At 34.6% G+C, this 23,010-nt stretch overlaps 1 protein-coding gene across 3 annotated transcripts in view; it reads left to right on the top strand.

Moving 5' to 3' along the window:
• Positions 1–19,815, top strand: part of LOC131062892 (uncharacterized) — a 34,489-nt gene extending 14,674 nt beyond the window's left edge. The window contains exons 3-7 of one of the 3 annotated variants that reach the window (XR_009110981.2): positions 10,509–10,656; positions 10,997–11,173; positions 11,337–11,420; positions 16,516–16,798; positions 18,458–18,499. Coding sequence is in view for 2 of the 3 variants with exons in the window: in XM_057996631.2 (XP_057852614.2) it covers positions 10,509–10,656; positions 10,997–11,173; positions 11,337–11,420; positions 18,458–18,539; positions 18,673–19,172 (991 nt within the window). In the remaining variant the exon portion in view is untranslated. Of the gene's footprint in view, positions 1–10,508; positions 10,657–10,996; positions 11,174–11,336; positions 11,421–16,515; positions 16,799–18,457; positions 18,540–18,672 lie in introns of those variants that run through there. The other 2 variants (XM_057996631.2, XM_057996632.2) reach the window with 2 other exon arrangements.
• The last annotated feature ends 3,195 nt before the right edge of the window (positions 19,816–23,010 follow it).

The following is a 23,010-nucleotide window of genomic DNA, read 5'->3' as shown; positions in this document are numbered from 1 at the left end:
CAAATTTCTTGTTCTACTGTTTGGCTTGACAAATGCCCCCGCCACCTTCCAGTCTTGTATGAACCACATTTTTTGAGGCCAATCAAGGAAGTTTTTACTAGTTTTTCTTTGATGACATCTTGATTTATAGCAAGACCTTGGAAGACCATTTGAAGCACATAGATGAAGTTTTAAGGATACTTGAGCAAAATTCCTTATATGCAAAATTTACAAAATGTGAATTCGATACGGAAGAAATCTTATATTTGGGGTATACGATTAATGTGCAGGGAGTGAGGGTAGATGAAGAGAAGATTGAGGCCATCAGGAGTTGGCCAAATCCTAGAACCCTTACTCACCTACGAGGGTTTTTAGGCCTATGCAACTACTATAGGAGGTTTGTAAAAGATTTTTCAAAGCTAATAGCACCACTCACTGATCTCACAAAAAAATGAGCTTTTGTATGGAGTGAAGGGGCCCAACCAACATTCGAGGAACTCAAGAAGGTTATGAGCTCTTGCCCTATTCTAGCCATACCAGATTTTTCTTTACCTTTTGAATTATATTGTGATGCCTCAGGAGAAGGTATTGGAGCTGTGTTGATGCATAATAGAATAAACACCCCATAGCTTTTGAAAGCAGGAAACTTAAGGAACATGTAATGACATTTTCCATTTTTGACAAGGAGATGCTAGCAATAATGCATTCCCTAGCAAAATTCAGACAATACTTAATTTGTGGGAGGTTCATTGTAAAAACCGATCACAACAGCTTAAGGTTTTTCTTAAATAAAAAAGATTTAAATGACAGGCAACAGAAATGAGTGAGTAAATTGCAGGCATATGATTTTGATATTGAATACATGAAAGGTAAGAATAACATTGTAGCAGGTGCTCTATCTCAGAGACCCTACCTTAATGCATTGACTACAATATCAACTAGTTGGAAAACATCCATACTCACTGAATATGCCAAGGATACATTTTCTAGTGACCTAATTGAAGGAAAGGTACATGATGAAAATTACTGGATTGTAGATGACCTCATCCTTTATAAAGATCGGATATACATCACACCTGGATCTAAGGTGAAGAAAGAGATTTTACAAAATTATCATGACAATCCCTCGGCAAGTCATTAGGGATACTACAAAACTTATAAACAAATCAGAGAGAGGTTCTCATGGAAGGGCCTTAAGAGAGATGTGCTAACATATTATAAGGAATGCATGGTATGTCAGAGGAACAAGGATGAGCATACTTTTCTTGTAGGATTACTCCAATCATTGCCGATTCCCAACCAAAAATGGGAAGGTATATCTATGGATTTTATAACCGGATTGCCCAAAGTACAGGGGAAAGATTGAATTTATTTAATTTCCTCTTCTCAATTGTAATCAGTTCAGTTGGCCATTAGCCTATTCCGAAGACCTGTAGGCTAGTTGGAGCAGAAATTAGGGTTTCCTATTTTTTAGGACTCATTGTTTTCAGGGATGAATTTGATGGAGTTTGGCAGTATGGATTTTAGATTCCTTTTGGGTTTTTTGAGAGCTTCGCGATGGTATAACATACAAATGAACCTAAAGACTTTTTTGAACTTACTATTTTTAGTAAGTGCTATTTATAACAATGCTATTTTTGGCAGGTTCTTGCGTTCAAGCTCTAATGCCTATTTTTGGCAATGCAGTTCAGTACCTTGGCCTCAGCTCAATGTAGGCAGTTGTCAGTTTTTGAAGAGGGCATATTTTAATGACTTTGGCTTACATGTACTTCATCCAAACTTGGATGACTTATAGAAGGAAATATTATTTTATCCTAAATCTTTTGGCGAAATATTTCACCTTCATTTTGGGACACCATAGTGCAATTTTATTAATGTTATTTTATAAGCCTTAAGTTATCCAAAAAGTGCGATCAAGGGAGGTTTTTGACTTGGATGCCATATGCTAAGGGAATGAAATGAAATGCCAACGCCAAATTAGGAGGAAATGAAAGTGCATTTGATTTGGGCGCCATTTGGAGTGGGTTTGAATTTGAATTTGGCCTGGTGAGAATTTATAAATAAAGGCCTTGGGCTTTCATTTGGATCATCCATGAATATTATAACGAAGTGCTGCCGAAATGTTGTTGGAATGCTTCAAGGAATGCTTACCTCCTAGACTATATGCTTATCTTCTCACTTGAAAGATAGCGACTAGTTGAGATTTGGGACTGTTCTTCACTAAGAAGAATGGATGGATTCATTGCAAAGTGTGTGTTTGAGTTTTTCTGATTTTGGAGTGTTGTGTGTGTGTTCCAGGTTGTTGGTTTCAGTGTGTTGGTTTTAGTGTGTCTGTAGCTTATTTTCATTCATATCTCTCTGCCCGTGCGTCCGTTCATTTTGGGTATCGGCTCATTATTTCTCTATGCTATAGGCGATCATATTTGTAAGTTTTTAATGCCTATCTTTGAGTCTTGAATTTTAAATGCAAATCGAATTTTCTGCCTGGCCGTACCCTGCTGTAATTGCCTTAGGATGCGTGCAAAATAATTTGGGGTCTGTTTGATGCGTTTTATCAGTCCTAGCTTCATCTCCTATCTTCTAGCTTTCATTTGCATCTGATTTGGGGTCATTATGTTGAGTGCTAGCTTCATCTCCTATCTTCTAGCTTTCATTTGCATCTGATTTGGGGTCATTATGTTGAGTGTGGGCAAAGTTGTGAACATTTTGGTGAGTTTTAGGTTGCTGGTCTACGTTTTTCTAGCATGTGGTTTGCATATCAGAATCTGAAAATTGATAATGTGGAGTGTGTTCTTGGTGTGGTTGGTCTGTGTTGGTTTTGGGAGTGCTTATATTATCTGATGCTCTGCAAAAAGGGAAGGTTAGTCAATGATATCAAGACACAAAACAAGAAAAGAAAGGAAACCGTTAGTGTTAGAAATCACAAACAAAATACTTTCCTACACAAGCATATCAAAAGAGATATCAAAAGCATGATAAAATATCTAACTAAGAAGGTAAATATGACAAGGCATCTCCAAATGCCTCCTAACATGCTCTTGGTTTCTTCTCCCTTGTTCCTCTCCTCTCCAAGTTCCAAAATAGTGTAGCTCTCAGCAGCTTTTTGCACTATGGATGCTTATGGAGGTTTGAGATTGAAGTATTGCTCTAAATGTAAATAAAGAAGCTAATACTAAATGCTATTGATGCTAAAATGATTTATTTTATCCAAGATGACAAGATATTAATTGATTATGCTAAAATGCTCTCTTAAAATGCCTATAGCTTAAATGCATACCAGTTTTCAGGATCTGGATTATGAAGAAATGGGCTCTTTTTATAGGAAAAATGGAGCAATGGATGGTTGAGATTAAGCAATCTCAACAAGGGTCAGGGTTGAGTGATTTTAAATCCATGTGAGGTCTTTTAACCCAATCCCAGGATGACAAGTGTCAATGTGAGATAGGTTGAGAGGAAAGGGAATAAGCATTAAATGCTTGACATGACCTTGGAAGTTAGGGTCAAGGTTAGTTGAATGAATAAACTCTTTATTCAAAGAATAAAGCTTTTATCCAATGGATAAACTCTTGTGCAAAGGCAAGAGGGATAAACATGGTCAAAGCAATAAATGCTTGAGGAGACACATGAGTGCAAGTTGAAATAACCATAAATGGTTATGTAAGAGCCATTAATGGTCATGTAAGAGCCATTAGTGGTCTTGGAAGACTTTGGAGGTTAAATTGTTGAACACACAAAGCATTAAATGTTTTTCAAAGACTTTGAAGTCTTTGAGAAGTGACTCCATGTTGCTTAGGAATGTGACAATAATTAGGGGATGAATTAGGTTAATTAGGAAGGGGTTAGAAGAATCTAGAAGGGGTTTAGGAATGCAAGTGGATTTGGTGGGTGAGGGAAAATAGGATTTTTATTTAAAATAAATTAATTTATTTCAATAAATGTGGGCAAGTTGCATTTGTAGGAAAATGCAAGTGGGGGGAGATAAATGATTTAAATAAATTTTTTATTTAATTTATTTAAAAGAGGAAAAAAGGGGATTTAATTAAATAAATAGATTTTATTCATTTAATTGATTGTGAATTTGGTTTAATGAATTAATTAAAATAAATTGAATAATTTATTTAATTAATAGGAGAATGTTTGAAGATGAATTAATTAAATGTTAATTTAATTAACTGATGGCTAGTAGATTTTTAATCAAATAAATAGCAATTATTTATTTAATTAAGCTGGACATATTTGTGTGACTACATTATCATTTGCAGCGATGGACAGTGATGTTCTTAATCTAAAATCTCATGCTCTTTATTGTAAAGCTGATTAGTAGTACTAACAACTACTTCTTTCTGGATTGTAACATCAGACCCATTGAATAAGTGGAAGAGGTTGGTTCGCCGCCTTTCTTTGTTATTGTAATACTATCCTCCAGCTGAATAAGTGGTCGACTAGATTGTAATTTCATTTTCAGTCCTCCCACTAGATAAGTGGTCGAGTGATTGTTGTTCATTTCAGTTTCTTAGATTTTATAATTTGGCTGGTTGCACCACCAAACTGCTTTGGAAATCTCTATCACCAGCTGGATAAGTGGAAGGGGCTGGCTTGCTGCCTAGTATTGCAATTTGAATTGAAATATCCAGTTGATTATTAAGCTAATGATCCCCTTATCGTCTTATGCTCTAACCTTCCCACACTGGGCTCTTGGTGATCAAAAAGTGTAAGGATTCCTTTCAGAAGTGTTTGATTATCATTTCCTAACCCTAATGGGTGCTTTGATGTGTTAAAAAATAAAAAAAAAGGTAAGGGGATATTTTTATATTGTTGTAGTTGACCGGCTGACAAATATGCACACTTCACGGCAATTTCCACATAATTTAGAGCACCTCAAATAGCTAAGATTTTCTTTAAAGATGTTTTTAGATTGCATGGATTACCCCGCAACATTGTACGTGATCGGGACAGTCGCTTCCTCAGTCTTTTTTGGCAAGAGCTCTTCAGGCTAGTTGGAACAAAATTAACCCCCAGCACAAGCTACCATCCACAAATAGATGGGCAGACTGAAATAGTTAACAAATGGTTGGAAGGATACCTACGAAATTATGTTACGAGACAAAAAGTTGCACGAGTCAAGTGGCTTCATTTAGGAGAATATTGTTATAATAATACTCATCATATGTCTATAGGAATGAGCCTCTTCAAGGCTTTGCATGGATACACTGCAACATCTTTTGGAGATTTGGTTCACTCTAAGAGTCGAGTTCTAGGAGCCAGAGACTTCGTACAGGAAAGCATGAATATAATGAATGAACTTAAGGATAACTTTCTCCAAGCCCAAAATCAGTAGAAGGTATATGCAGATAAAAGAGGACAGAACGAACTTTTGAGACAAGAGACATGGTTTTCTTAAGGCTGCAGCCCTACAAGCAATCATCACTCAAAACCAATGGAGCAAAAAAGCTTAAGCCCCATTTCTATGGGCCATAAAAAGTAGTAAGGAAAATTGGAGAGGTGGCTTATGAGTTGGAGTTGCCCTCAAATAGTAGGATCCATAATGTGTTCCATGTGTCTTGCCTTAAAAGGGTATTGGGGCAGCACGCCATTCCATGTCCGAATTTGCCTCCATTAGATGATGAAGGTAAATTAACTTTGGAGCCAGAATTGATACTTAATGTACAAGAGAAAAGGTTGAGAAATAAGACCCTTGAGGAGTACTTGGTCAAATGGAAAGGACTACCTACCGAAGATGCAACATGGGAGGAACCTGAAGTGTTCAATCATCCCAATTTAAAATTGCTTGAGGACAAGCAAAATTAAGGGGGGAGGACTGTCATATCCCCCATATTGTTACATAGAAACTCCACATATTACTGTTAAAAATATTCATCATAATTAATAATCAGTCATATCTGATATTAGTTTGAAATTTATTATGAAATAAATGAACAATTGATTTGCTTATCTAAAACTGATGATAATTTATTATTGATATTAAATTATTAATTCTGGTATCTAAAATTGATTAGAACAGATCAGAACTTCATTAAGTTACAGGCGATAATATATTTTTATATATATATGGAGGAGCTTTGAATATATTTTTATTGATGGAATTAGTGTCAACTAATTTTACCGGTCCATTATTACTAACTATGTCGGGCTCTAACTAACCGTTTAATGAATATTAATCAAACGTTGAAGGGTGCGATCACTATTTCTAAATTCTCCGATTGGATCATGAATAGCGATTTAGGAAGGGCAGTGACCTTTCCAAGGAGTCGCTGCCACCAGCAGACGTGGCTGAAGGTGCATGACTCTTCATCCACGCTGGGAGGGATAAATACCCCCTAGTGGATATAGGAAAAAGTAAGAAGAAGAGGAAATAACACGGGAAGCCTCCATCCTGTCACCCACGCAATCAGCCAGAGATTCGAACTATAAAAAATCTCTGTAAGTTATACATCAGTAGATTATAGATGCATTATAGTATTATAAGCATCATAATTTCTGCATGTTTACAGTATGAATATTTTGTATATGTATGATCCTATATTTTCTGGCATTAAATTGATCTATGTCTATAAATATACCTTGAATACATGCTGAATACAGTCAGAGGGAGAACCGCTGAATAAGGCACCCTTTATCACAATATCACTACCCTTGAAAACATAATTTAATTTACTCGCAAAGTCACATAATGTTCTATTGGCAATTGAATGATTGAATGCTTGTTTCCTTTATGAATTGATGATTTATTCCATAATTCTCTCAATGAAATGATTTTCCCTTGATATCCATTTCTTGGAGTCACTACTCTTCGCAAGAATTGAGTCATCTCCCTCCATTGCTGCCTTCTGAGAATAATAATTTATTTCCAAATTGATTGATTTCTTCCTTCATTCCCAATTGATGATGATCCATGGATGTCCTCAAATGAAATGATCTCCCTTTTATATCTCATGTTTGAGGGAGTCCCAACGATTCATTTCATGCCTTTTGACCATTCATTAAACTTAATTAAATTTAATTATATTATTATTAATTATTATTTTTTATTTTTAATTTCATTAATAAATCCCATTTCAAAAGGGGACATTCCAAAACACGACAAATCCTAGCTCACAATAATAATAGTTTGCACAATTAAACATAAATATGAAATCAACCAAAAATTGCAGCTTAATAGTTCATTATCTAATTCAGATATGATGTTTAGAATATAAATCAGAAAAGGCCAAATTATCTCGTGCAATAGCAGCTAGTAAATCTCTGAATCTGTAGCAATGTACTTTTTAATGAAATGTCTTTAAAATGCCTCCAAATCTGCTTGCTATCTACCTTAGAATATCAAGACCAGCTGCTGGTTTAAAGATTATATGATCCAAACTGAAGTTTATCAAATTTGCACAATGATGATTTTTATGTGAAATCACTCTAAAGAATTGAGGAGGGTTGTCAGATTAAATGGACCGTAGTTCCATGTTCCACAAGAAGTAAAAATTAAACAATATTATTTTTCTCAATGGTCCTCCTTTTTGCTTGGTCTCTCTGAAATACCTTTTTGCTCCAATAGACAACTCTTAAGATGCCCCCTTGACACTTATTAAAAATAAATTTTAATTATACTTTCAGTTTATCATTACTTAAACGCAGTCAAATGACTAAACTCCTTTTTGCAGTGGCTGGCTTGACTATGACAATTCTTCTAATATGCCAATTCCTTCTTATTTCATAAAACTGCGATTTCATTGAAGAGCAACTCCTTTAGCTACATCTTTTTTATTTTATTTAAATCATTTGTCTTTTATTGCCAGTGCGTCTATGGTATGTAGTAATTGATTTTAATTACTTAAATTCTTTTGTGTCTTTTCTGAAGGCTGGGAATTGCATTTTCTTGGAGAATACCTCTATGCTGTGCTGGTATATATTTCGTCACATGATCATGTCACAGGTCGTGGATGCCACTTATCAATAGTGATCTATTATCTTGTGTGGATATAGTTTAAGTTTGAAGAGGGAACATTACATATCGTCATCAATAAGCCTAGCAAGACTATCCAAATCAAACATTGCACGACTTTCTAAGGAGTATACCTTTTGAAGATCGACCCTTCTATTGACAAGAAAATCTGACATTTTGTTTTGTTTCTTAAAGGAATTTACCATCTCTATGGAATCAAATCTGTTTTTCCACATTAAAATCTATGTAGCCACTTGGGGCAATATGTTATTTTCAAAGCATTGACAACTATTGAAGAGTTGCCCTCCATTGTGATATTATGAAAACGTTTATAATAAGCTATAGAAAAATCTCAGCTAGGTGTGCCTCCCATCTGGCTTCATTATTTCCAACCTCCCCCTACATATTTTTTTAAGATAGGGATGCAGCTAAATGTGAGGCACTCCCCTGCATAGAAAAAATGCCAGCTAGGAGTGCCTCCAATTTAGCTTCATTGTCATTCAATGTAAAAATTTAAACTACCTTGGTAGATACATTCAGAAAGGATGGAAGTCGAAGACATGGACTCAGGATTCAGGACCTTCCCTCACATGCCTTGTGTATATGCAAATAAATCAAGATCAATTTTTTCTCATCTTTAGTTTATTTGCCTGCTTGTGGAAGTGGATCATCTTCCAGCTCAAGTGTGTTATTGACATTCTATATCTTTAGTTATATTTTATATTTCAAGATGTGCATGTTCCATTTCAAAGACTCTATGAGTCATAATTGACATATTTAAATTCAAATTTATATACATATTTAAATATGACCAATATATACATTATATTCAAGTATGACAAATAAATGACATAAATTTATATACAATTTATTGATTAATTTATGCATTTAAAATTAAATTACTCTGTTTCTTTTTATTTAAATTTACCTGCCGTTTAATTGTTTTTTATGGCATATTTAAATTTAATTCTTTTAATCAAATATGGCCATCAAATGACATAAATATATACAATTAAATTTAAACATGACAAATATATACATATATAAATTCGATGATATATATATATTTTTTATCAGTTAACAGAAAAGTCAAAAGTTGATATTAAAGAAAAAGGTTGCAGGATTACAAAAATATAACAGTCTGCCTGCCCATCAAAGCTTGCCATATCAAAGGAAGATTGCCTGATTAAATCTATTATCAATCCGCAAAATATTCGAAGATTTCTTCAAAAAATTAGCAAGCAACCTATCTGCACCACTAGTTTAATGTTATCAACATTACACCTTGATACTTAAATTCAAAAATCCATAAAAAAACAGAGTCTGCATGTAAATTCATATCTTTTTCTTATATGAAAGCACTCCTAGGATGAAGACCCAGGGTGGGAACTGGATTTTGAAAAACCACGACCACCATGACCACACTCCCTGCCTCGACCCCTTCCTCGACCGCGTCCTCGTCCGCCAGCTTGGCTACCCTGCCCTCAACCACTTCCTTGGCCTCTCTGCAGATGAGCTGAATTGTTGCCATTATGGATGGGGACATCTCCTTCTATGAGGGAGAGGCAACCATTTAAGATAGCGAAATCTCTAAATTCTTCCTCCTTGTCCGGATCTTCAACACAATCTCTAGAGAACTTCCATTTCAAAAAAGCATGTGCCATAGCAACAATTGCCCTATGGAAATTTTTATTTTTAAATCTACGTAATTGTCATATTTAAATTTATATATATTCATGTCATCTTTCTCTTTTTGTCTTCATTTTTAACCTTTTTTATGTCTTTTAAATTAACTTATTTCTTTCTAATTATTGGACAAATCTAAATATAGAAATATGACATATACATACATACATTCATAAAGGTATTTGTATGCATACATATATCACATATATATATTTAGATTTGCAACTTTGTGTTTTTTCTTGCCCTTTAAAAGTTTTTTCCTCATTTTCTTCATTGTCATTTCCTTCTTGCCCCCTTTTCCTTATCTTTTTATTCATTTCTCACTCTTACTTTTGCTTGTTCTCATCTATTCCTTCTCGTTCATATTCTCTTAATTTTTTATTTTTAACTTTTTCTTAACTGATTTATTAAATTATTATTTTTCTCTTACTTATTGTCATTCTAATTATATATTTACCTGTATATTTATCCTTACTTCTCTTCTTTTTCATTCTCTTGATTCATATTTATTCTCGTATTCTGATTTTTAACTAAATCTATGCATACACTTATCCACATACCTCTTTCAACCACAAGCTTAAATTCTTCCATCTACCTTGAACCATGTGCAACTTCCCAGCCCCTCCCCCTCTCTTTTTATCTTGTTTGGGTCTGCAATTCATTCTACTCCTTTAGCTCTCTACTATCCCGATGATGGATCACGGAGTGTGACCTGAAACGTTGATACTAAACAAATCTTACACAGCTGAATCTAAAAACTACTCGTGCCTATTATCATGGTCCATGGAAATTTAATGTCTTTATTTGAATTATATTGCATGGTTGCATTGGTTTGTATGATACACTTTTATTGAATCAATAATAATAACAGTTGCCTGTTTATTTCCAGTGTGCAGGAGCAAGAAATTGTGACTTTTGAGGATCTAAGAAATTTATTTTGTCTGTTGGAAGATAAAGATGGAGGTCCAGTGTGGCAATTAATGATGGACAAGTCCACACCAAACATTACCTACCAAGCTTGGCGTCGTGACCCAGAGGTAATGCTGAAGGTTTGTTGAGAACACTTTTTGACATTTGTTGATCATCTCCACCAAAACATAGGAGGACAAAAATCTATTATGTCTATTTTTGAGTCACAAATCATAGTAAGACTGGTCCTTTTAAGTTTTTAACATATCAATTGCAAATTGATCCATTTATGAAGGTGTTCTAGATGCCAAAGTAATCATAGAAATTGGTATTTACATAATAACTGGTGCATAGTGCGAGAGAATATTAGTTCTGGTGTGCACTGATAGAGGAACTAATGATTGGTGGGGACTTGGTGAGGTCCACTCTGTAATGTATGTTTGTTTTATATTGTCATGTCATTTCTAGATTGGTCCCACACAGTACCGCACAAGAACAATATTTGAGGATGTGATACCAGAATTAGTGAGGGACTTTTTTTGGGATGATGACTTTCGCCCCAAGTGGGATGATATGCTTATTTATTTTAAAACTCTGGAGGAATGCCCTCGTACAGGATCCATGATCAGTCACTGGATTAGAAAGGTCAGATATACATTTAGCAGTCTCATATTTACTGCCTTTCATCGTCCATTGTATACGCCAGTTTCTTATGGTCTGACACTGACTAGCTTTAAGAATTCCATTCTTTCCTTTTACCCGACGCTATTGAGTTTATTATGATTTTAACTGCCCCTATTATCTGCAGCTTCCCTTCTTCTGTGGTGATCGAGAATACATTATTGGTCGCAGAATTTGGGAGTCTGGAAGAACCTACTTCTGTGTGACAAAGGTATGCCTAATGTTGAGTTTAATTATTTTTGTTGTTTGTTTAACCTTTGCTTGGTTCTAGCATGCCCTCTCTAGTTTAAAAGTCATGTGATTCTTCTGTTGCAACATTGGAATGTACTGCTAAAAGAACAGTAGAAAGGTCTTAACTTCCTTTCATACCCCCATATGCTACTGAATAGACCAATTGCTTTGAACAGGGTAAATATTACTACTTTTTCTATGGATGGGTGAAAACAGATTTTCTTTATTTGTATCTTAATTAAAGTGGATGATGTATTCATGTTTCTTTATATACGACTCATTTGTCAGGTGTTCTCAATTCTTCAAAACTAGGAATATTCAGATCTTTCTAACAACTATGGTTTTGAGATGCCTGGGTCAATGGTTATTTTGTAACCTTATGAAACTCAATTTTCATACTTATTTTTTAGCTATAGTTGTTGTGCTTGAACCAAATTTGACTCGTGGTTATCTCTGTCAGCTTGCGAGGTCATTTGTGTCAAAATTTTACTCTTAAAACTAACAACTGTTATAGGTTGGTAAAGGTTTTAGCTGTTATTTGTCAAACAAGGGCGAGATTTGAATAAGATATAAGTGGCTTGGTGATGAAGAAGAGTTGGAAGTGGGCTGAGTTACATCTTTTCTTTCACTTCATTTCAAGTTTGGCAAGAGTAAAACATGAGGTCTGCCCAAATGGAAAGTGGCAAAGTACTTAGAGATTTCCAACATGGCAAATATAACACAAAGTTCCACTTAAGTCATGGAAACTGGCAACATGGGGTGAAAAATCCTCTTGGCAAAGAAGCATAAATGAATGCGAATTCTGCTTGGCAAGAAAAAAAGGTGGCAAAAGCATCTAAAAGTTCCACCCAAAAGATAAATGTGGTGTGAGTGAAGACAACTTATCTGTCAGCTTGCAAGGTCATTTGTGTCAAAATTTTACTCTTAAAACTACAATTGTTATAGGTTGATAAAGGCTTTAGGTGTTCTCTGTCAAACAAGGGCGAGATTTGAATAAGATATAAGTGCCTTGGTGACGAAGAAGAGTTGGAAAGTGGGCTGAGTTATATATTTTCTTCCACTTCATTTCAAGTTTGGTAAGAGTAAAATATGAGATCTGCCCAAATGAAAAGTGGCAAAGTACTTCGAGATTTCCAACATGGCAAATATAACACAAAGTTCCACTTAAGTCATGGAAAACTGGCAACATGGGGTGAGAAATCCTCTTGGCAAAGAAGCATAAATGAATGTGAATTCTACTTGGCAAGAAAAAAAGGTGGCAAAAGCATCTAAAAGTTCCACCCAAAAGATAAATCTGGTGTGAGTGAAGACAACTCATGCCCAAGCTATAAAAAGTTGGCAAAGTCAACAAGTTTTTCAGTTTGTTGTATTTTAAACAGGGTTCAAACTTCAACCAAACAGTGTTTTCACCAGCCTTTTTTGAACTGGCTAAAGTAATAATGCTGCATAAATCTTATAGAACATGGCTAAAGCAGGTAAGGCGTGCGCTTCAAGTGGCCTAACCAGTAGAAACCTCTGGTTAAAGTTACAAAAAGGTGGCAAATGTAAAAGAAGCATGCACTTGGACTGTATTAATCGTATTTAAATTTTCAGCAGTGAGAAGTATGGTGAAGAGGAGTGAGGCATGGAAGCCAAGCTTGGCTGAGCTATTGCAAAACTCTACTTGGCAACGTTAGTGGAGATTTCTGCCATGACAAAACCACTCCTTTATCCTTTCTCCTTCAATGGGTGTCCGTAACCTGTTTGGAAGCTCTCATCGTGGTGTAGGCAAGAGGATGCAATCAAAGGTTTAGGTGTCCAGCTTTTATACTTGCCAATTGCATTTACTTGAAAGTTCCTTAAGCCTATTCAACAAATCTATTTCATGGATATCCTGTAGCTGTTGAAATCCATGAGATCACCTTTCTCAACTCTCTTATCCCTTCTTGCTCACTTCACAAATGCTGAGCAGGGGATGCCATTCCTCATAATAGCATTATAGTACCCCTTCTTGACGCCATATCCTTTGATTAAATATATTGATGGATGTCCATGTCTTGCTCCACCTCTTTGTCCTTAGATTGGCTTGCTTTGAATGATTGCCTTTTAATTAATTTATGAGTTTTTAATATCTGTTTGTAGTTATCTTAAATATTTTTTCCATGTAGGCCCTGTGTGAAAATAGGCTTCTACATGGGATGTGACATAAGGCTCAAATATATTCTCCCTAAAATCATTTTTGATACCTAAACGGGTCTCATAAAAGGTATATTTAATAGAATTAATTACTAGTTGAGAGGGTTTGGGATGGGCTAATAAATCCAATCAAGAGTTCTGTATGATGCTTGATTTTGAGGAGGTATATGATTGAGCTGAATGGTCATTTATTATTCTTGTAGAGGAATCCTTTGGTTTTCCTCAAATATTTTGCAGTACTGTCAATATGCTTCTCAAAGATGCACAAGCTCAATTGATATAACTTATAAGTGGTTCACTCTCTAGTCCATTTTGTTTGCAAAGCTATAGAAGGCAAGGTTGCCACTCAGCTCTGGTCCTTTTTGTAATTTCCTCAAATGCTTTACATTATATTTTAATGTCTAATATTTTTGGATGCCTTGTAACAGAAATTTGTCTGCCCAATTATGATAATTTGATCAATATTCGATTTGCTGATGATACTGTATTATTTCAGAACCGACTGAAGAAAATTTTAATAATATTTTGAATATACTTGGTATATATTGTAGAGCATTTGGAGCTGAGATTTGAAAAAAAACAAATTTGTTGTGCTTGACTAGGAGGATTCTCCTCCAGATTGGTTTTATAAGATGAATTGGCAATGGATAGGGCCCTACTAAATTTAAGTATTTGGATATGTGGGAACAGATGTTTTAAAAAAATTAACAGAAAAACTTCAAATTGCAATCCCAACTCCTCTCTCTCTCTAGGTAGATTGCAAGTTTGCCAAAAAGTTCTCTTATTACAACATTTAATACTCATACGCTTGGCTCTTAGGTAGCTGCCACATTGAAAAAAATTCAAAAGTTGTTAATATGGCGGAGGCAATAAAAAAGAAATGCTAATTGGGATGCTGTTTTCTGTCCAAGTCAAAGGAGGGTCAAGGTTTCAAGGATATCAAATATTAAGGTCTTGTTTTGGCTCTGAAATGGCTTTTGATGGAAAAAGTAAAAACCTCAGAATACCTTGACAAGAATAATATTAGCTTGGGTGTGCCTTAAATTGGTAGAAACTTGAAACTGTTGAAAGAGTTTCATCCACATAACTTATTGTCTGGGAAAATTTCTGTTAAGCCTTTTCGTTCTAATGTGCTTTGTAGTGTTTGGAGAGCATGGGAGGCTATCAAACACCTTATTGTGGGGCATGATGCCTTTTCTAGGACTGATGCCTTTTTCTTCAGCTACAGAGTACAGATCTATTTCGTGAAATTTGGTTTGGAAAATTAAACCCCTTTCTCTATTACAAGGATGTTCTGCAAAATACCAGGCATTTAAATATGTAAACAATTTCAAGGCTAGAGACCATGCTATTGATACTTTTAGCCTTTTTAAGTGGCTCTTCCATGAACTCAAAGAGGTCAAAATTAACTAGAGAGCTTTGGGGAGCAAGCTGGAAGCTATGCTCACTCCTACCTGTCAAGATAAACAGAATGGTGATGGTCAGTGGACTAAGGAAGAGAAAAAATCTGTTGTGGATTGTATTAACAGAGTTGTCGCTAGCATTGATCATATGAAGAAAGGGGTTGAAGATTGATTCTCCGTTGTTGAGGATTACAAGAAAATCCAGCGTACTCTCATGACCATAATGTCCAATAGTCACAGAATTGTCAAACAGACTGCTGATGCAATGAATATCATGGTGAATAATCTTGAAGGTCAGGACAAGATGCTGGTCAGTGTGGATGAGGACAAAGATAATACTCAGGTGGATTTTGGCTCTTGTAAGTGGACTAGGGGGAACTTGAAGAAGAAAGCTGCTGCTCAGATTTTGGACCATAAAGAACTTAGGTCTGTTGCTGACAAAATGAGTCTTCTGGAGGCTGAGGTTGTTGAGACCCGTAAGAACCTCATGTAATTTTTGTTCTCTGTTTTTCTGGTTCTGTCTTTGTCTGGTTGCTGGTCCGTGGGTTTCTGCTGGTTTTTTATTGCTAGTTTGGTTTTTTGCTGGCTTTTTATTGCTAGTTTGGTTTTTTGCTGGCTCTTAGGCTGCCAAATGTATCGCTCTATCTTCTGCAGCCTATTTTGTTTTGGATTATGTTTTGTTGTGTACATTCTAAACCTTTTAGAATCTTCTTTGTAAAGGGTTTCAGGGACCCTTCAAAACCTGTTTTTGCCTTAATCCAAAACAATTTCAAGGTTATATTTGAAAAAGGGTAGTTAAAAAGTTGGGATTAAATTTACATGTTTTTCTCTTTTCTTAAATCTCAGAGGAGCATTTATAGTTTTGTAAATGGCCTTATATAGTATCAGATTTCCAGTTGCTTTATAATTCAATATTGATATTTTGGATAACTTATCTAGGATTGAAGGCTCTGTTTTCTCCAAGATCAATGCTAAAAAGTTATATAATATGTTAATCAACACCCATATGGTACCGCCTATTCATAATAACAAGTAAAATACTAACATTGATAAGGAATAGTGGCCTGTTGTATTAAACCTTACTGGTTTAAAGTTATGGAACCTTAAAAGGCATGTTATAAATGACTTTTTCTATTCAAAAAACTTGATGTTGAGTTTGATTCAACTTATGTTGGTCTTGCCTCTTACTCTTGTAGTTCGTGTATTGTGTTTGAAACTAGTGAATGTGCCTCTTTTTTTATTGTATCTTATGCTAGAAATGTTTGATCTTCCTTTTTCGGTGATTGGGTTGGATCTATAATAATGGTTTTACTTGGCAGGAAATTTTGTTTGATAATGCGAATAATTTTGGTGTGATTCAACATATTCTCATTGATTTTGACTACTAAGATTTTGTGGCATATTTGGAAAAGAGGAAATGATGAAGTATTCCAGAACAGAAGAAGGTATCTAATGGAGTCTCTTAGTGGGCTCACGTTTGTCCATGTTGTTATGCAGGTTACAATGGTAATGGAAATTCCTAAAGGCAGGTTCTTTAAATTGTTGGAAGAAGGAACCACTATTATATACAAAAAAGAGATCAAAAGTGCACAATTCTGGCAGCATGATAGGAGGAAAGTGAATGAACAGTTTGTTAAAGAATATGTGGAATTCCAAAAATAATACTTGAAAACTCAGAAATATAACATTCCAGAATTAGATGAGGCTAACAACGTTCATAACTAGCAGGCTGAGATAGAAGTTGTTCATCAGACAACTATGATGGATATGCAAGATGTTGGTAACAAGATTGACGGCAGCAATGTCCTATTTGTTCCTCCCATTGTTGCTTTTAATTTGACTCTTATAAATGCAGCGATCATTTAAAATGCTGCTGGTAATGGGGCATATTGTGAATGATCTCTTTGAATGCTGTATTTCTATTGTTATCTTGCAGACATGACTTGATTAAGTAGTTGTTTTGTATGCACCAGGCCTTTAGTTACAGACCTTGGTAGTGATTCATTTTTAGCTGGATCTGGTTCTTTTTTGTTTATCAGATTTGAACTGACTGAATATCTTTGTTGATGGTGTATTCTTTTTGACACACCTTCTAATCGTAACCTGCTATTTTAGTAAACTTTATTTTCATTTGAAGAAAAAAACTGTAAATTTTTTAGCATATCTAATATATATAAATCCTACATATATATACTGCTGTCCCTGAATCACTGTACACGGAATCCCATGGAACATAGCTAATGTGGCTTTTCTTTAGGTGTGAGTGCGCACACATGACATCAAGAACTCCAGATATTTCACCCAGCATTTTTTTTAGACCAAGCCCTTTTTAGGAATAACATGTTTCATCTTGGGGGGATTTTGATTCAACGAATAGATTGTCATTGTACTCACCTCCTCTCAGCAATTTTTTTAGGAAGATTCTTTGTTTCAACGTATTGCAAATTTTCTCTGCTATCAACCCGTTGTTTCTCTTTTTAACTCCATGTTGTTGCATATATGGATGCCTTATCCTTTAAAATGTTTTTGAATTCATCAAAGATATATTTTTCTCCATTGTTTGTTTTCACCACAATTTTTATCCTTGATAAGGTTCTCCTCTTGATGGAATTCAGCCTTAAAAATCTCTCTTGCCATCTCAATGACTGACTGAAGATTATGGTTCATCTCAGGATGTGGCATGACTTTTTTTTATTTTTTTAACTATTTGGCACCTCTAAATTTGATTGGTATGTGATGGAAGGCCTTTTATCTGGTGTTGCCTCTCATCTCCTTGAGTGATGAGTAGATTTACATTGTGTAGAATTGTTTCTGGTAGGTGTGTAGAATTGATGTCCTCAGAGTGGACAGTTTACTGAGGAGAAGGATGATTAGAACATTTTGTATTTGCATTGGTCATGCCATGTATAGATTTTTGGTATGTTGAATCGATAGCCTCACAACATATGACCTACAAGGAGTGAATCTTGATGTTGAGAAATGTAAATCTATAAGAGACATGACATTTCCAGTCCATCATAAAGAATTCTACAGAGCTTTAACCAGAAACAACTCTAAACTATTACATTATCTAACGGACTGGAAATATCATCTTGTATAGATTTACATTTCTCAACTTAAAGATTCACTCCTCCTAGATCATATGCTGTGAGGCTATTGATTCAACGTACCAAACATCTATGCATGGCTCGACGAGTGCAGATACAAAATCTCCTAGTAATCCTTCTCCTCAGCAAATTGTCCATTCTGTGAATGTCCAACATAAAAGGGTGGTATTTTAGGAGCATAAGATGTATTTGCTCATGTGTGATTACAGCTGTATCTTTGTATTATTAACATAGTGGACTTTAAAATGGTAAATTAGAAGCAGTAATCTCTTTTCAAAATATTGACTTTGTTGTTGATGATAGGCATTGATCTTTGTTTTTTATGTTTACAGGCTGTACCATATCCCTCATTACCAAGGCACAATAAACCAAAACGTGTTGATACTTACCATTCCTGTTGGAAAATTCAGGCAGGTAGGATTCATCATGCTCTCTATTTAAAGCTACATAAATATTTAGTTTTTAGTGGGCTAGAGATGTCAGTGATTGGTTCACTCCCTTAATTTTCGTCTTGACCATATTACTTGTTTCTTGCATTACACTACAGTGGAGTCAAGGAAAAGAGATGGGCGGTTAACTGCTTGTGAGGTGATCTTTTTTCATCAGGAAGATACGGGGTTACCCAAAGAGCTTGTGAAGTTTGGAGTCCGTCGAGGAATGTGGGCACAAGTTAAAAAACTATGTCATGGGTTGTATGCTTATCAAAATGAACAAATGTCAGGAGCTCCTCTATCACATTGTGCATTCATGGCTAGAATAAGTATGAAGGTGCCTGCGTCATTTTTTAGCAACTTGGCGAATCCCATAAAAATAGAGGATGTAGCACAAGTTTCATCGGCTCAAGTTTCATCAACTCAAGCTTCATCAGCTCAAGTTTCATCAGCTCAAGATTCATCAAATGCACAAAAAGGGGACAGATGGAAATGGGCTATTGTAGGAGGAATTATAGTTCTAGTATGTTGTCTTGACAAGGGAGCTTTGAGTAAGGCATTAATATTTGGGGCAACAAGAAGGCTAAAGAATCTTAGGAAAAAGAATGATCCGTGATAGAAGAATTGTGATCAATATATTCTTTTTAGCACAACACTTGCGGAGCTAGAAGTGTAAGTTGTGTTTAAGATGATCAACATGTATAGCTCAGTGGTCTATTGATCAAGTTAATTGTCAGTCTAAATGGACTTGAAATTTTTTACGAAAATGAATATTTTGGCATTTTTAAAATGCTGATATGTCGAGTCACTGCACATTGATGTCACTAACAGAGCTGATGTTCAATATCAGGAGTCATCATTTATGCAAAAAATGAGGCACTTTTTAGCTCATCCAAATATCCTTACAAGATATGGGTGAAAAAAACTGATGGTGATTTACAGATCTGAGTTTTCCAAACCGTTCATGTTAACAACTCAGTTTTCTGGATACTAGGTGCAAGAGTTTCTATTTGTCACTGCAAAGTGAGTTTTCAGGGTTCAATGCGCTTCTCCAACTACTACAGTTAAGAGAAACCATAAAATTATTCGCTTTCATGTCAGTTCCAGATCAAGCCACAAAACATCTTAACATCATAAGTCAGGATCGCATGAATTAGTTAGAAAAGACTTACAATATGGGTTTTATCTTGTATGAATTGGGTGCAGAGGTACCACTGTATGCCTTTTTTTTTTTCGTCATAAAGAGATATTGGACATTATCTCACTGATGTCATGACGATTATATTGATTTTGTAGATCAAGATAGAGAGTTCAAAGACAGTTTGTAAACTAAGATGAATTCCCTTTATTTTTTTTACAAACTTTGTGGAGCAATCTTTTTAACCTTTGTCGTCTAGGGGACTGGCTTTCACAAGTTAAAGGCCATTTGAGACTCAAACCTATGACCACACAGCAAACATTGAATTGTTTTTAGCCTGTAGCTTGTCGACATACCAATATATATTCATTCCACTTATAGGTTGAGGAGCTTGAGTAAGCCCAAGTGAAGCACAGGATGATAATATATAATACTTTTAAAGGGCTATAGCTAAGGCCACATTATAATTTTATACAATTGGTTTTATTTTTTATTTTTTTCATTTATTATAGAGGAATGGATTTTTATGTGAAGTTGGCCCTGTAGTTGTCACAGGATTTTTTTAACCTTTGTTTATATATCATTTTGATTACTAAGAATTAATTCAAGACTGGGTGACGCTTTGTAATATTTTGTAATGCGTGTTCAAGGTCAGTAGCTCAATTAGTTTGCAGATTTTAGGGAAGAACTTGTTTTGATTTTTTGTTGTAACTTATGAACGAATGAATTAAGAAAAATCAAGGCTATCAAATACCAAATATTAAGAAATTTTCGTTTTTGAGAGAATTTTTTTTTGATAAAATATGTTCCATATTTGAAATTTTGATCTTTACCAATTTCAGAGTATTAAATCAACTAATCCTGGTAGATTTTTTACTAGTCATAAAAAGTTTTGCTAATTAGGCAGCAGGCAAGGGTGACTAACAAAAGTTCTCATTTGAAAATGGGACTATAAGGTTAAATGGTGAAAGTGATGGATTTTTTAAAGGTTATTACTAGTAACGAATGCTCTGGATGAAGTGGTATATTCAATTCACAATGACTAGCATCTTAATTAAAATAAATTTAATTATTCTAATGATTTTTTTTCCTTTTTTCTTCAATATATTGAATACTATTTTATTTTTTATTTTTTTTCAATATATTATAACTATTTTATAGTGGTGATAACTTCATAAAATAAAAATATATTTACTTATCAACCTCTTAATTATGTATACACATTGTGATTAGATTAATTATTTGTCACTATAACTTATTACTATGATCTTAGAGTAAAAATAAAGACAATAAATTATAGTGAGAAACAATTAATCTACCAATAATGTGATGAGATAGTAACAATGTTACATATGCTTTTTGAAATGATACGGAAAATAGATTTGGTTTTGATTGTAATAATGAAATAATTTGTTGAAGATTTATTCAATGATTTTAGTTATTAAAATTGATATTTTTCTTCCTATTTTCTAGTTTAGGTCAAATCTACATTATTAAATTTATCTTCACTCTTGTAGAAATGAACTTGATTTGTAGATTCACCTTGTGCTTTTAAAAATGGCATACACACATTTTTGGTGTTTGAAACTTGTCTATATTTGTGTTCTAACATGTGTCTAAAGAATGGAAGTGTTGATGAACACCTTTAGGAGCTTGCTATGTGAGGATCCCTTTGGTCAAACCCTTTGATCCAAATTGACAATTGAATAATCATTGAAGATGTGTCAAGCAATCACGTTGTATTCTTAGTTCAATGCTATTGAGGTAGATGTTCATGTAGGCTCATGATGCAACACAATTATGTGGATTGCTCTTGAATTGATTGGATTATTAAACACATTGAATGCCTAAAAGTGAATTAAGGTTTGTCTTATATAGCACCATAACGTGCAAATCACACATTTCATGTCAATCAACAAGTAACAATGAGTTGGAAGGGAGTTGACCTGTGGCCATTTTGAAATTTGAATTTAACGGTTTATGCGTTAAATCCACAATGCACTTTTGAATTATGTTTACTGTGGTGTGAATAGATTTGACCTAGCTAATTGAATGTATAAATTGTAGATTCAATTTGAATCCTTGGGATGTGAAAAGTCAAATTTAGATAGGAACTTGATTATTCACCTACTTTATATGGAAACATGCCTCCAGTAAACTAGGCATTGCATTTAGGGAAAATGGATCAAGGTGAGTTCAAAATGAAGTAAAAATGTTTTAAATGTGCATTTTTCACCCAAACACTTTGACTTGATTGTGAAGTATTATGAATATGCATGTCGAAGTAAATAACTATCAACAATCTTGATGCAAGAGCATCTTGGAAGGAACTTCAGACAAATCTTGCATCACCTTCAAATTTGATGTGTGAAATTTATCGAAGACCAAACACCATTCTAAAGCCTACAGAGTCGATTTGAAGGTTTCAGACAAATTGTGTTGAAAGCAAGCAAATCAAATAATTGAAATTGATGCCATATTGTGTGGGAGATATATGATTTGAGAAATGAAAAGTCTTGTTACAAATTTAAAGTGGATAGGCTAAAACATCATAAGTGTGTAGACAAAGAAGAGGTGTATCCTTGAACTTCCAATGTACAATGAAATGCAAAACTAAAAATTACAGATTAATAGTTGTAATCTAGATTATAGAGGATGCATAAAAGACAAAGAGGAGTCACATCAGTAGAAAATTTGTAGACTTTAAAGTAATAAAAAATTCTTCCAATATGTGCAGATTACAAATTAGCAATCTAAAATAAAGAGGATAAGAAGACAAGGAAATGAGCCTATGGAGAGAGATTGAAGAACTTTGTTGCAAATTTAAATGACAAATTAGCAATCTAAAATAAAGAAGATAAGAAGACAAGGAAAGGAGCCTAAGGAGATAGATTAAAGAACTGTTTTGCAAATTTAAATGAATGAGAGGTGTAGAGAGAGAGAGAGAGAGAGAGAGAGAGAGAGAGAGAGAGAGAGAGAGAGAGAGAGAGATGTGAAATGAATAAGCTAGAGCAAGAGAAGATGGAAATAAAGAGGAGAAAAAGTGCATAGCAAATGAAATTAGAGAATGCACAAAGGGAAATTTGTTTGTAGTTAAGTGTAGACATAGAAACTAGGAGAGAACTCATTGGGTAGAATGTATCTTTGAGTAGCAGAGCATGAAAATTTTATGTATGTGATGTAGATTTGAGTTCAAGAATGGAAATGGAAACAATTCATGTTAAATTGAATGTTTGAGTTGTTTATGTCTTTGTGAGTTTGTGGCTAGGAATTTGAGCTTATCTCCAAATTTTGTCTACATCATTTGGTATCAAAG

The sequence above is a fragment of the Cryptomeria japonica genome, chromosome 9 (assembly GCF_030272615.1).
Source record: "Cryptomeria japonica chromosome 9, Sugi_1.0, whole genome shotgun sequence".
NCBI lineage: Eukaryota > Viridiplantae > Streptophyta > Pinopsida > Cupressales > Cupressaceae > Cryptomeria > Cryptomeria japonica.
This window is presented reverse-complemented; position numbering and strand designations above follow the sequence as displayed.